This window comes from Palaemon carinicauda, chromosome 7, assembly GCF_036898095.1.
Source record: "Palaemon carinicauda isolate YSFRI2023 chromosome 7, ASM3689809v2, whole genome shotgun sequence".
In the NCBI taxonomy this organism is placed as follows: domain Eukaryota; kingdom Metazoa; phylum Arthropoda; class Malacostraca; order Decapoda; family Palaemonidae; genus Palaemon; species Palaemon carinicauda.
In genome coordinates, this window is record NC_090731.1 from 160,849,545 (window position 1) to 160,865,504 (window position 15,960).

A 15,960-nucleotide genomic window follows, 5' to 3' on the forward strand; every position below is an offset into this window, starting at 1 on the left:
AAGGCTTTGAGCTTATATGAGAATTTTGCTGCAAAGGAACCTAAAGACGACGACGGCAACCATGCTGAAGATGATGATGATGCAGATGATCCTCAACCAGGGACATCCACAGATTCCCAGCCTCAGAAACGTTTTTCCGCAAGCAAAGGATGGTTCGCTAAGTTTCAGAAACGCTTCGCCCTGAAAAGCGTTTCCCTGCATGGGGAGTCTGCTTCCGCTGACACTGCCGCTGCTGAAACTTACGTGAACCAGACGTTCAAGAATATTATCGCCGAAGGTGGATACAAGCCGGAACAAGTCTTTAATATGGATGAGACTGGCTTGTTTTGGAAGAGAATGCCGTCGCGAACTTTCCTGTTCAAAGAGGAAGCCAAAGCCTCTGGCTTTAAAGCATTCAAGGATCGCGTTACCCTCGTGATGTGTGGCAATGCTGCTGGATTTTTGTTAAAGCCGGGGCTTATTTATAAGTCGAAAAATCCTCGCGCTTTGAAAAATAAAAATAAGAATCTCCTTCCCGTGTACTGGATGCATAATCAAAAAGCATGGATTACGAAGATGCTGACCTCCAACTGGTTCCATCAGTGTTTTATCCCGCAAGTCAGCAAATATCTCTTAGAGAAGGGCTTGCCATTCAAGATCCTTCTCCTTATGGATAACGCTGGTGGACACGCAACTGACCTGTCGCATGAGGGCATTCAGGTTGAGTTCCTGCCACCCAACACCACGTCATTAATTCAACCGATGGACCAGGGGGTTATCAGGGAGTTCAAGGCCCTCTACACGAAGAATACCTTGGCGGACCTCGTTGCGTGTGTGGATGCTGCCCAAGATGACGAGGATGAAGATTTTAACTTGAAGGCGTACTGGCGGCAGTACACCATAGCCACGTGCCTGCAGAATATTCAGAAGGCACTTCAAGAGATGAAACCTGCAACCGTGAATGCGAGCTGGAAGAAGTTGTGGCCCGATATTGTTTACGACGACAAGGGATTTACTCCGTCGGAAATCCAACACTCTGCAATACGGAAATCTGTGCAGTTGGCTGCCATAATTGGAGGTGACGGGTTTGGCGACATGACGACTGAAGACGTCGACGAGTTGTTGGACTGCCATTCCCAGCCCCTAACTGACGCAGACCTCGAAGACCTGACGAAATCGGCAAGTGAGGAAGAGAGTGATACCCAGGAAGAGACCCAAGAAAATGTCGAAGAAACGGGCTTAACATTAGAACGGCTTGCCAAGGCCTGCAACCATGCGAAGGAGTTGAAAGAAATGTTGCAAGAGTGGGACGAGGATATGGTTCGCTTGATGCAATTCTGCAACAAGATCGATGAAGACATGACTCCCTACAAAATGCTCTTGGATCGAAAAAAGAAGCAGCGGCAACAACTTCCGATCACAATGTTCTTCCAGCCTCGCAAAAAAGAGCCAGTTCCTCCTGCTAGTACGCCTTCGGAAGAAATTGAAGAAGTTTCCCAGGAAGAAGTTGAAGAGGTGTCCCAGGAAAAGACACCTCCGTCTGAAGAGACGTAAAATACTATCATTGGCTGCACAGTAGAACACATCATCAGCTTCATCATCATCATTTCTACTGTGCAGCAAATTCATCGCCATCACCATTCAAGTTTTTCTTCAACTTCTTTCGTGGTGAGTACAGTAACAAACTTTATTTTTTACTTTAATATTCTTACTGTACATTCTAAAACTGTATTTGTGCCTGTTTTATAGTTTAGTACTGTACGTACTGTATGCATTAAGTTAAAGGGAAGGTTTTAAAAGTCTACATGTTGTAACCTATCATATTTTTTTTGTTTAAAATTTACATTTACGTACGTAAAACAATCTCTCTCTCTCTCTCTCTCTCTCTCTCTCTCTCTCTCTCTCTCTCTCTCTCTCTCGTAAATTGTTTTCCTGCTTTGCTACGTACAATACTGTATAATTTATATTTGTAAGGTAACATATTTTGTAAATGCTTTTACTGTAAATATTGTATGTACTGTATCATTATTTATCACTATCATCATGCGCGTTAAATGCCTTGTTTGTTCTGAGCGTGGTTGTTTACTGAGCGTACACGCCGTCGTTTCAGGCGGCGTCATAAAGAAAAACATTTCATTTGGAAGTCCTAAGAAAAATACGTAAACTAAAACATTGGTAATAAAAAAATCAACATACAGTACTGTATAATCAATATAATCGATGCAATAACTAACCTATACATATATGTGTACTGTACACTAAATGAGTTTGTTTCTTCATTATGATCAGAGATGAACGTAAACAAAACATTGGTTGCCATTTTTTATCGTGCTTTTTAGGTGTTTAGGAAACGCATGATATAAAATCGCCTTTAATATTTGTGCCTGTTTTAGTTTAGGGTGCTGTAGTACATGCATTAAGTGTTCTGTACATTAAAGGGTGGTTTGTTAACAGTACTACGTACAAGGGAAGGTTTTAAAAGTCCGAATATACATGTTAAATAAATAGGTAAATATGATGTCACTACTTCGCGGATTTTCACCTATCGCGCCCGCGTCTGGAACCTATCTACCACGATAAACGAGGGTTCACTGTATTTTATGATAGCCTTATATGTGGTAGAAACAATAATCTTTAAACACTCAGTGATAGTTGAGTATGCATATAGAGCCTCGTTCTATTACAGTCCTGTGTACTAATTCATTTGATACCTGTGCCTGTAACAGTTTAGTGCAATTAAGGTTACAGTTACATAACTGCCTCCTGCAAGTACTATAGTCCATTTCTTTTAGCGAGTCATATTTGCACCGACTCGCAACGGTGCCCTTTTAGCTCGGAAAAGTTTCCCTGGTTGCTGATTGGTTAGAATTATCTTGACTAACCAATCAGCGATCAGGAAACTTTTCCGAGCTAAAAGGGCACCGCTGTGAGTCGGTGCAAATATGACCCGCTAAAAGAAATGGACTATAGTTACAAAGTTGAGGTCTTTTGGTTTATCAGTCAAAATTACTACATTGTTTATCAGCAGTGCTAGTACATATTTCTTCAGCTATGTAGGCCAAATTAATTAGATATGTAGCCCTAAACTGATCAAAGGAAGCTAGATAAGATTCTCTAAGAAAAGTGAGAAAAGACTGAAATGTAACTAGATTAAGCATTCAGGCCACTGCAAAATTAAAAAAAAAAATATCAAAATTGTGTTCTTGAGTTTAATGAAGATGATTTTTATCAAATTAAAAGTTAAACTCAATTGTACCACAGTGGATTACAGTATATGCTATATAGCTAACAGTAGATTTATAGAATAGGTTTTCTAATCTGTAAGCAGAGAGGAAAACTTACTTTCACCGGTAGTAACAGTTAGACACTTACTAGATATTCATAAACAGTATTCTGCTAAATATTATGAAATTTTACCAAAAAAAAAAAAGAAAAAAGAAATACCATAAATAGGGAAATGGAAGGAACGTTTTTTTTTTATATAAAAAAAAGGAAAATTTTCCTTAGAAAAGCATGAATTAAGTATGTTTTAGGCACGCAAAGCATAAGGAGTATATTTTTAGCCTCCGGATAGTACACATACATCCGTCATCCCCAGCTGGCTGTTTTAATCTTTTGATTTTTATTTGTTCCTACTTGGATACAAACCATCGTCCTTAAGGTAGGGAATATGTTTCAGGACAAAAGCTGGATGGCTGTTGAATTGTTTAACAAGCAATTAAGCGAAAGGTTCACTTATGTTTTGGCCACATTGAGTACGGACGTACTGATGCCGCCTTAAGCGCACTTTTCATTTTCTTTTAGGAATGAATACTGGCTGTTGATTGTTATACAGTAATGTGAAGCAAGATACTATCATGGGAGGATGGACTTTACATCTAGTTAAACTGGCTGCAGATCCAAACTTTCTCTGTGCTTTTCCTATGGCCATGATTGTTCACAATCATCCTTGTGTGCTGAGTGTAAGTTGTGGCCTCCTTGTGGTGGCAGGTGTATGCTTTGAAGAAAAAGAGAGCTTTTTCCTTTTTTCGTTCCCCTCAAGATACAGTGGCTGCGCTGTTATTTGCTGGATGCAGGTAAGCTTCTGTACTGAGTGTTTTCTCTGTATGAGAAAGTACACTAGAAGTACAATATCTCCCCCATTGTCTTTACGATTGGGAAGATGACTCGAATATGGACACCTCCATTACCTATTGAACCCCGCATTCAGCATCATACCCTTTTAGGAACCTAGCAAATCTTTTCTCAGGTGGTAGGAGGTGGACATGAGTAGAAAATTTAGCACCTCCTCAGGTCAAAGTGTTCATATACATCCTGGATTTTTAAACCAGCCAGCTTGGTAATGGGGACTTCCTCTCTCCTTAGGATGAATTTCCTGTTAAAAGACAAAGGTTTGTATACTGGTAGGAACGAATAAAAAGTTTTAAAGTAATTTTTTTTTTTCTAAACTAAACAAACCTGAATCTTTCAAGCTTTACATCCTGCCTCAGCCACCCCAGAAATCCTATGTGAGGGTCAAAGTGGCTACTCTAAGTGCTGGGGGAGGGGGACAAGTGGTGGTTCCCCAGCACTGGCCAGTAACTGCAGACTCCTTGTTTAAGTTTTAATAGCTGAATTTCAGCTACACTGAAAACACTCCTATTGAAGGAATTAGATTTGTATAGTTAGGAAAAATATAATTAACTTTAAAAATTTGTGATTTTCAGCTGGTAGGGGTACTTAGGAGTCCATATGTATGGCCAGTTTGGATTCTTTTGGATCATAATGGGAAAAGGAGTTGACATACCTAAAGGTTTTAGCTGCTTATGTTTCGTAATTAGATGACTTAACAAGAAAAATATTTTTTTTTATAATAATACTTAGAATTAAGTATCCGTATCAAATTATTTCAGGAACTGGATTTGGTTTTGGTCAGGCCCAGACGATAACCACAAATGCCAACAAAGGTTTCTTGTCAACACCAGCTACTACTTCAACTGGCAGCGGATTCAGCTTTGGTACACTGGGTGCACCAGCGGCGACTGTTGCTGGTAAGTACATTGATATTATTATTTACTACTACTAGCAGCTTAGCAACAACCCTTGTTGGAAAAGGGTTTCAACAGAGAAAAATAGTCCAGTGAGGAAAGGAAATTAATAAACTGCAAGAGAAAGTAATGAATAATTGAGATAAAATATTCTATGAACAGTAACAATATTAAGATAGACTTTTAATATATATACTATAAAAACTAAATAAAAAAAAAAAACAGGAAGAGAAATAAGATAAAATAGTATGCCCACGTTTGTAAGAAGGAATGAGTATTTCAAAGGATATTTAGACAAATTCATGTAAATTCATGATCTGACTAGAATTATGAAACCATGATATAGGGGTCCTTGAATAGATTATTGGAAAATGAAAATTAAAACAGTGTAGAGAAGGAAAATGTTACCTAGAAGGTTTTAAATCAACAAATGGCAACTTATCTGAATGCTGGCTAGATCAAAAAACAATAGAAATATCTTTACAAAAAAAAAAAGTAAATCAACAAATGATAATAATAAGAGTAAATTATTAAACAACAGAGAGCTTCACTAAGATGTATTAATCAACAAACGACAAGTTAGCCATATGTCGAGTACACTATATCAATAAATAACAGAAGTAAAGTACCTTTTTCAATATTAAACTTACCCGATGATCATATAGCTGTCAGCTCTGCTGCCCGACAGAAAAACCTACGAGCGGAATACGCCAGCGATCGCTATACAGGTGGGGGTGTACATCAACAGCACCATCTGTCAAGTAGGTACTCAAGTACTCGATGTCAACACAGAACCAATTTTCTCTCTGTCGTGCCACTGGCAAGACCTACTAAATACGCTGTTACTAACTGGATTTTTTTTCACAACTATTTGGTGAAGTACACTATTCCAGTTTTGAGCTTTCGCTATGCAGGGGTTTTATCTTCATTTCAAAACTTGAACTCGTTTTGGATAGATTTAATTATGGTGACAAAGAGAGTATGGACTCTCTTTCACTTTTAAATGGCCGACCCTTCCCTTAGACGGAAGTGTGTTTAGGTTTTTAGTAATTTTGCTTAACACGTTATAGATCTATATATTTTATATCTCTCCGCCTTTATTAGGCCTCTTCGATTAACTTTCCTTTTATTATAAACATATAAAAATAAATTTTTATGTTTTGTTTATATGCGACCTTTCCTGATAGTAGGCGGTCCTAACTTGGAACCGAAGTTAATCAACGTTGAGCCCGTTATATCGTATTTAACCTTTAAAGAATTTAAAACTTTTTAAATTTAATGTTTTATGAAAGAATTTCTTTGATAGTCTCGTACTGTTTTCAAAGATGAACTAACGTTTAGTTTTTTAATCTACGCAGTTGTTGACGTTCAGGACGTTCAACATGCGCTCTATCGTTACGATAGAGAGAGAGTGTATCACGGTTTCACTTTGCAGTAAGAGTAAACCGATTCTAGCGTTTCGTTCATTCTTTCTTAGCTTAAATGGTTTAAATTCTAAATTAAAGGAACTTTTTATTTGGAAAACCTTTCAGTTTTTTCCTTTAGCAAATAACATGTTTTGACGATATATAATTGGGCTCTTCTCTCAGGTGCGAAATCTAGAGAGAAAGAGAGAGATAGAGACGGAGGGAGAGAGAGGAGAAAAAACGTTTCGTTCAAGCGGGTAACGTTGTTCTCGTTTTACTCTCCTCCCTAGTCGCTGTAGGGGAAGAAGGTAAAACGTTTCTAGGGTTTTATTCTTGTTCCCAGGCTATGTGCGGTGAGAGATTGTAAACGTAGTTTATTTGAACTAGTGTTTAGTCTCTTTCCCAGCCACTGAATTCTTTATCTTTATATATGTTTTCTGTTGCATTATACGACTGTTTTCGCAATTACTACCTTTTAATGAAGGGTAGGATTGCGTGTTTCAGGTAGAAATCGGTAAAAGTTTCGATTTCAGTGAAATAAGTGCAAAACAGAAAATCAAAGTGATAAAGTGATATGCGCAAAGTGTTACAGTGTTGCGTCCGAGGGTTCGTCTGTTCGTGCCTGTCGTTCACCTAGTCCGGGACCTCTTGCAAGCTCCCAAGCCCAGGGGAGAAGTAATGTCGAATGACTTATGGGTTCGTCAGGCCTTGATCAACGAACAGACGTTTTTTCCCTCCGTGGTTTCGGGCGTATCTACCCAAGATCGCCCCACCCACACAAAGACGAGAGAGCCCATTTACTTCTCGTCTGCGGAAGAGGTTTCTCGTAAGAAACCTTGGACCAAGGTCTCGCAGCTTATTAAGTGCAAGTCGGTCCCTTCCGCGCAAGTCCAACGGCCCAGGTGTAGCCACTGGGTCAGTTCGGACTCGCTGCAGTCTTCCGATGACTGCACACCTCCTAAGAGAGGTAAAGCGGTACCGCAACAGGCAGTAACACCGTCTGTTGCCGCACCTGCTGCTGTAGACCCTAAGTGGTCTTTGCTACAGTCTATGCAGACACAGTTAGCATCTTTTTTGCAGGAGTATCGTGCGGAGAAGGTTGACGCTGCACCCGTTAGCCTACAACCTACCACGGTTGTGCGCCCAGCAGACGCTGTGGCTGCCTGCTCCCACACTCCAGCTGTGAGAGCTCCTCCACCCATGCGCAGTCGACCCTGCCAGACGCATGCTGACGTTCACAGACGCACGGAACCCTCCGTTGACGTGCGTGTGCTACCACAACAACAGGAGGGTGGAGTTAAGCTGCCGTGTTTTGACACGGTGCGTCAGCCTCCGCAACCCACTGTGGTTACCGCCACTCGCCCGCAGCAGACTAGTCAGTCAGGAGTTGAGGCTTCCCCACACAGCTTTGGTTGTTGCCAGCTCACAGACTGTCAAGCAGTTACATGACGTTGCCTTCTGGTCTGCTACTAATGCACCAGTGCTGTATGTCCTCACGCACCTGTTGTGGTTGACAGTTCAGTTTTTTGACAGTTCACAGACTGTCAAGCAGTTACATAACGTTGCCTTCTGGTCTGCTGCTAATGCACCAGTGCTGTATGTCCTCACGCACCTGTTGTGGTTGACAGTTCAGTTTTTGACAGTTCACAGACTGTCAAGCAGTTACATAACGTTGCCTTCTGGTCTGCTGCTAATGCACCAGTGAGACCCTCACTGAGATAACCTAGCTTTTCTCGGACAAAGTTCCTGTAGATGAGAAAGTGCTGTTCTCCCTCCTACTGATATTCCTTTGAGGACTCTGTCATTTGGAGAGGAGCCTTAAGCTGCTTAGCCTCCTATGGACTTTAATTAAATCATGATGATTTTTTAAGGATCTTCGTCTGGATCTTGTAACTGCTGCTCCTCGTTCGCCTCACGTCAGAACTTACACTAGGCCTAGCTACTTCGAAGCCGTTGTTGTTAAGCTAGTGCTCTCTCGCTCTCCTAGAGAGCGTTACGTCGGCTAGGCGACTGGTTTTTGCACCAGGAGGAGTTTTAGGGATTCAGCCTTTTGATTTCCCTTCTTTTTATCTGGCTTATAGAGCGAGAGTCTGATAGGACACGAGAGAAGTTCTCAGCTTGGGAGTTCATGCCTCTGCCCAGGTAGACTTCTCAATTCTGGTAGACTCGGCCAGGCGCATAGCCAGGAGACGCTCCAGTTGTTTACAGGTCAACTTCTCAACTTTTGTCGAGCCTTTGAAGTTTTGCTGTACTATTATGTCACACATAACAAGGCTTCCAGGGATGGTAAATGGTTCCGCTTCAGTTGCTAACCCCGTCTGTTGCCACACCTGCTCCCGTAGACCCTAATGAGCTTTGCTGCAAGACATGCAGTCCAAGCTTGTGTCCTTGATAGAGGACTTAATACGGAGAAGAACCTTCTGGCCAACAACCTTCCTACCGGTTGGTTGTGCGCCCTGTTGACGCTGAGGTATCCTACTCGCGTCCGCCAGTTGAGGTGGTTCCTCCACCGATGCGACCCAGTGTGGGTTGCCAGTCGCACGTTGACGTTAAGCGACGCTCGGAGGTGGTTGTTGACGTTCAGTGTGTCACTAGGAAGACGTTCAACAACCAGCAGAGGTGACTTGTTGTGACGCAGTGCGTCAACCTCAGCAACCCGGTTGGGTGTTGACTGCACAACCCAGACAGTCTAGACAGTTTCGGGTTGACGCTGTACTTCCTCGCGTCCCCATGGTTGTTGACAGTTCACAGACAGTGCAGCAGTACCATGATATTGCGTCCGGCTCCGTCACGCATCCACCAGTGCGACCGGTTTCAGCGAGTCAGACGTTGCCCACTCCGTTGCCGTTTCCTCATCAGTTTCAGATGAGGAACCCTCTGATGAGGACGTTGCTGAACAAGACGATCAACCCCCAGCCCTGCTATCCATCCAGAAGATGCTGAAGAAGGAACGCTGCCCTGTCAGGCTGTGGATGAGTCTGGTAAGGACACTGTCATCCGTGGTTCAATTTGTGTCACTAGGAAGACTACACCTCCGTCCTCTTCTATACCATCTAGCTTTTCACTGGAAAAAGGACAAGACGCTAAAAGCGGTCTCGATCCCGGTTTCCGGAAAGATAAAGTCTGGTCTGACTTGGTGAAAGGACTTTATCAACCTTAGAAAGGGTCTTCCCCTGACTGTTCAGACTCCCAACCACGTTCTCTTCTCGGACGCATCGGACGTAGGCTGGGGTGCGACGTTAGACGGTAGGGAATGCTCGGGATTATGGAACTCGAGTCAAAGGACAATGCATTTCAACTGCAAGAAGCTACTGGCAGTACGTCTGACCTGTAAAAGCTTCAGGTCTCTCCTTCAAGGCAAAGTGGTGGAGGTGAACTCGGACAACACACGGCTTTGACGTACATCTCCAAGCAAGGAGGGACCTACTCTCTGACATGGTACGAGATCGCAAGGGACCTCCTCACCTGGTCAAAAGGTCTAGACTTTTCACTAGTAACGAGGTTCATCCAAGGCAACTTGAATGTCATAGCAGATTGTCTCAGTCGGAAGGGACAAATAATTCCAACAGAATGGACCCTCCACAAGGATGTATGCAAGAGACTTTGGGCCACCTGGGGCCAGCCAACCATAGATCTCTTCGCAACCTCGATGACCAAGAGGCTCCCAATAGTTTGCTCACCTATCCCGGACCCAGCAGTAGTTCATATAGATGCCTTTCTACTAGATTGGTCACATCTAGATCTATATGCATTCCCTCCGTTCAAGATTGTCAACAAGGTACTGCAGAAGTTCGCCTCTCACGAAGGGACAAGGTTGACGCTAGTTGCTTCCCTCTGGCCCGCGAGAGAATGACTCACCGAGGTACTTCGATGGCTAGTAGACGTTCCCAGAACACTTCCCCTAAGGGTGGACCTTCTACGTCAGCCACGCGTAAAGAAGGTACACCAAGGCCTCCACGCTCTTCGTCTGACTGCCTTCAGACTATCGAAAGACTCTCGAGAGCTAGAGGCTTTTCGAAGGAGGCAACCAGAGCGTTTGCTAGAGCAAAGAGAACATCCACCCTTAGAATCTACCAATCGAAGTGGGAAATCTTCCGAAACTGGTGCAAGTCAGTATCCGTATCCTCGACCAGTACCTCTGTAACTCAAATAGCTGACTTTCTCTTATATCTGAGGAAAGAACGATCTCTTTCAGCTCCCACTATCAAGGGTTAGAGAAGCATGTTGGCATCAGTCTTCCGTCACAGAGGCTTAGATCTTTCCAACAATAAAGATCTACAGGACCTCCTTAAGTCTTTTGAGACCACGAAGGAGCGTCGTTTGGTTACACCTGGTTGGAATTTAGACGTGGTACTAAGATTCCTTATGTCAGACAGGTTCGAACCGCTTCAATCAGCCTCCCTGAAAGATCTCACCTTTAAGACTCTTTTCCTGATATGCTTAACCACAGCTAAAAGAGTCAGTGAGATTCATGCCTTCAGCAAGAACATCGGATTCTCATCCGAAACGGCTACATGTTCTACAACTTGGTTTTCTAGCCAAACACGAGCTGCCTTCTCGGCCTTGACCAATATCGTTCGATATTCCAAACTTATCGTATGGTTGGAAATGAACTAGAAAGAGTATTATGTCCTGTAAGAGCTCTTAAGTTCTATTTAAAAACCTTTACGAGGCCCGTCTGAAGCTTTATGGTGTTCAGTTAAGAATCCATCTTTGCCTATGTCAGAGAATGCTTTATCCTATTTTATCAGACTGTTAATACGAGAAGCTCATTCCCATCTGAATGAGGAAGACCAAGCTTTGCTGAAGGTAAGGACACACGAAGTTAGAGCTGTCGCAACTTCCGTGGCCTTTAAACAAAATAGATCTCTGCAAAGTATATTCGACGCAACCTATTGGAAAAGCAAATCAGTGTTCGCATCTTTTATCTTAAGAATGTCCAGTCTCTTTACGAGAACTGCTACACTCTGGGACCATTCGTAGCAACGAGTGCAGTAGTGGTGAGGGCTCGACCACTACAATTCCCTAATTCCATATCCTTTTTTAATCTTTCTCTTGAAATGTTTTATTATTGTTTTTGGGTTGTCCGGAAGGCTAAGAAGCCTTTCGCATCCTACTTGATTTGGCGGGTGGTCAAAGTCATTTCTTGAGAAGCGCCTAGATTAGAGGTTTTGATGAGGACCTTTAGTATGGGTTGCAACCCTTCATACTTCAGCTCCTAGGAGTCGCTCAGCATCCTATGAGGATCGCGAGGCTCAGTAAGGAAGACGTACTTAAAAAGGCAGAGTAATTGTTCAAGTCGACTTCCTTACCAGGTACTTATTTATTTTATGTTTGTTATTTTGAATAACTGCTAAAATGAAATACGGAATACTTAGCTCATAATAATGTCAACATGTAATGCTGGTCTCTACCCACCCCCCTGGGTGTGAATCAGCTATATGATCATCGGGTAAGTTTAATATTGAAAAATGTTATTTTCATTAGTAAAATAAATTTTTGAATATACTTACCCGATGATCATAAATTAAAGGACCCACCCGTCCTCCCCAATAGAGACCCAGTGGACCGAGGAGAAAATTGGTTCTGTGTTGACATCGAGTACTTGAGTACCTACTTGACAGATGGCGCTGTTGATGTACACCCCCACCTGTATAGCGATCGCTGGCGTATTCCGCCCGTAGGTTTTTCTGTCGGGCAGCAGAGCTGACAGCTATATGATCATCGGGTAAGTATATTCAAAAATTTATTTTACTAATGAAAATAACATTTCACCATGAAGCAACTGCAGGAGTACAATATGGAAAGAAGAGGTCTTGTGATTTATTTGTAGATCTTGCAGCAAAAATAATGGGTGCGGCCAAGGAAACTTGGGATCATGAAAGGTTGTTACCGTAGAATTTTTAAGGCATGATTAATACACTGGGAAGAATATTCAGTATTACAATTGAGGAAGTGATAAAGATGTAGTTCCTAGAGTGTGGAAAAAAAGAGATAAAAATTTCTAAGATTTTGATGGTCTGGACATACTGTATAAGGTTGGATGAGAAGAATTAATAAGGAGAGCAGTTGACAAAGATGTACTTGAAGGCGTAAGAAATTTTGGAAAAAGTGTAGATGGAGATCTTTTAACCTGATAAAGGGGAAAGATGATGTAAAAGCATTTTTCTTGATTGTGACATAAGATATCTTATGTGGAAAAATAATGTAATGTCACGAAAGGAGCTAAGAATGAATATTAAAAAGATTAAATTACAGCTAGGAAATGAATTTTTTTTTTTAATTTAGCAGTAACTTAATTTCTGTGTTCCATATTTTCAAGTTGATAACATTACTAATAACATGAATACACTATTACAGATTTACAAGCTATTCATGGTTAGTTCCTTTCCTGTGAGCTCATTGTTGAACTAGGAAAATGTAGAATATTTTGTTTACTGTACTTTAAATTATGAATAGTTTTTAAAGTATTTGATTGATTTTAGAAGATATTCAAGTAAAGAAAATTTTTTTGTGTTACAGCAACACCTGGTGGATTTTCTTTTGGATCAACTCCTGCTGCAGCACCATTAACAAGTCAGACTACTACAACACCAGCCTTAGGGTCCTATTCTTTTGGCGCAACTCCTACAGGTAATGATATTTATAACCTGCTGCTTCCTCCGATGCCTTAGACGACCGCGGAGGTAGCAGCAGTAGGGGATTCAGCATTATGAAGCTTCATCTGTGGTGGATAATGGGGGGAGGGTGGGCTGTGGCACCCTAGCATTACCAGCTGAACTCAGTTGAGTCCCTTGTTAGGCTGGGAGGAACGTAGAGAGTAGATGTCCCCTTTTTTGTTTTTGTTTCATTTGTTGATGTCGGCTACCCCCTAAAATTGGGGGAAGTGCCTTGGTATATGTATGTATGTAATTATCCTTGTAATATACATTTCTTATTTTTGTTATATCGTAGTGCATGATAGACATGAAAGAGTTGAGAGGTGATTTTTGAAGTTTATGAAAGAATGTTTAAGGAAGGGAGGGTAACATATCTGTTATGAAGTAACCCACTGAATTGTGAAGCAGGAATTGCAAGGATGGTAAGAAAGGAATTAGCAAGAGTTAGTACAAAATAAAAAGAATTGCTACACTACTGGTAAATATAGTTCCAATCAGTAAACAAAGTAAAAAGATTTTATGTTTGCCGAAGGCTTGCCCTGCTCTATGCAGCAGAGACAATTTCACGAACATAGGAAATAAAGATCATCATTATTCTTATTATCGCTTGCTAAGCTACAACCCTAGTTGGAAAAGCAGGATGCTATAAGCTCAGGGGCTCCAACAGAGAAAATAGCCCTGTGAGGGAAGGAGGCAAGGAAAAATAAAGTATTGTAACAATATGAAAATAAATATTTCCGATATCAACTATAAAAACTTTAACAAAACAAGAGGAAGAGAAATAAGATAGAATAGTGTGCCCGAGTGTACGCCCAAGCAAGAAAACTCTAAGCCAAGACAGTGAAAGACAATGGTACAGAGGCTATGGCACTACCCAAGACTAGAGAACAATGGTTTTATTTTGGGGTGTCTTCCTAGAAGAGACTTTTGCTATAACCAAAGAATATCTTCTACCCTTACCAAGAGGAAAGTAACCACTGAACAATTGCAGTGCAGTTTTTAACCCTTTGAGAAAAGAAGAATTGTTTGGTAATCTGTGTTGTCAGGTGTATGAGGACAGAGGAGATTATGTAAAGAATAGGCCAGACTATTCAGTGTATGTATAGGAAAGGGAAAATGAACCATAACCAGTGAGAAGGATCCAATGTAGCACTGTCTGGCCAGTCAAAGGACCCCATAACTCTGGTCATTATAAGATGATAAGAGTTATGGTTAGAATTAGGTGGAGAATCATAGTACAGATGAGAATGTAACTGAAGAGATATAATATTCTGTAACAGGAAAATAGACTAAAATTGCAAAGATGAGGGTAGTGGGACATTGGATGATAAGGGATAAGGAATGGGTAGAAGATTAGCAAGTGCAGAAGTAGCAAGAGGAATGCCAATAGGGAGGCCCAGGAAATCATAGAAAAAGGGATGTAGGGGAAGAACTAAATCAGATCAGAATGCCGGTGAAAAGTGGTGAGAGCTCATCTACATTTAACCCCATGAAGAGAAAATCTTGACACAATATATGTGGATGATGGACAAGAGATATGTATTTGAGAAAAGGTCTTGAAAAAGGTAACACATTTGTTTACTTTTTGTAAATCTGGTTAGTAAGAAACTGTGGAATTATAGTTGGGAAAGATATTTGTGAAATACAGCTAAGTAAACAGTTTCTTTCATAAGTAAACACTGCAAAACTATATAGGTGTATATAGTACTTATAATAATTATACATCACCATCAGCATCTCTTCCTACACCTATTGACTCAAAGTGCATCGGGTAGATTTTGCCAGTCGTCTCTATCTTGAGCTTTTCATTCAATACTTCTCCATTCATCATCTCCTACTTCCCACTTCATAGTCCTCAGCCATATAGGCCTGGGTCTTCCAACTCTTCATTATACATGAGCCATTTAAAACAAATTGTTGGGAAAGTAATGCAGTTGAATGTACAGTAATCACAAACTAATTAGATTCTTGATTGGGTGATGGGAATGTATATAATTTAAGTGAAGTTGTCAAGGAGATGTGGTGTTAAGAAGCTTATAGATAAACTGAAGATCTCAAAGATCAAAATAGTTTGGGTATGTGGTGACCAAGAAAAGAAGCAATTGTTTAAAGAACTAGTAAATGCTGAAGTTGCTATGCACAGTACATATTTAGTCATCTATGACAGGTCACCAGTAATTAGTTATAGGGTTTTCAGAAATTGTAAATTCTGCTGCCCTAATTGGTATGCTAACCTCTCAGAAATTATTTAATTTTAGGTTGATCAGTTTTGTGCCATAGCAGTATATGAAAGTACTCTTTAGGAGAATATTTGGTTATTAGAAAAGCTCAAAATTAAGCATTTTTTTTTTTTGCCATTTTGTTGACAGTATTGTATATGAAATGTATTATACATTGACCATACAGTAGGTGCTGCTGGATGTGTATCTGTTATGCTAATACCTGTTGTGAATGAGTTATTTGAACAATATTTTAAAAAAAGGTTGTTTAACATGTCCATTCTTTTTAGCAGCAACATCTGCAAGTGGTGGTGGGTTTTCCTTTGGTACTCCAGCAACAGCTCCTTTAGCAGGACAGACAACCACAACTCCTGCGCTAGGTGGATTTTCTTATGGAACATCAGCAGGTAAGAATTAGATTTTTTCGTGGTTTACTCTCCTACAAAGAATGAAGAACCTTTGCTTTGTCACATCCTGTCGGTTTTGCATGTAAAGTGCAAACCATTTAAGACCACCAAATAATGTTTCCTTTAAGCAATGGGCATTGTCACACTTGGCACAAGGAGTGCACAAAGAAAAAATATATGGCCATAGAAGGTGCTAATTATGACTATCTCACAGACATTCAAAGTATTACCATATTTGCTATGATCTGAATTTGCAAAATACT

The 15,960-nt window shown here is 40.9% G+C and overlaps 1 protein-coding gene across 4 annotated transcripts in view; it reads left to right on the forward strand.

Moving 5' to 3' along the window:
- Positions 1 to 15,960, forward strand: part of LOC137644107 (nuclear pore complex protein Nup58-like) — a 129,698-nt gene that overhangs the window by 6,975 nt on the left and 106,763 nt on the right. For 3 of the 4 annotated variants that reach the window (XR_011045130.1, XM_068377057.1, XM_068377055.1), the window contains exons 3-5: positions 4,872 to 5,009; positions 12,935 to 13,045; positions 15,581 to 15,697. Coding sequence is in view for 3 of the 4 variants with exons in the window: in XM_068377057.1 (XP_068233158.1) it covers positions 4,872 to 5,009; positions 12,935 to 13,045; positions 15,581 to 15,697 (366 nt within the window). In the remaining variant the exon portion in view is untranslated. The remainder of the gene's footprint in view (positions 1 to 4,871; positions 5,010 to 12,934; positions 13,046 to 15,580; positions 15,698 to 15,960) is intronic. The other variant, XM_068377056.1, reaches the window with a different exon arrangement.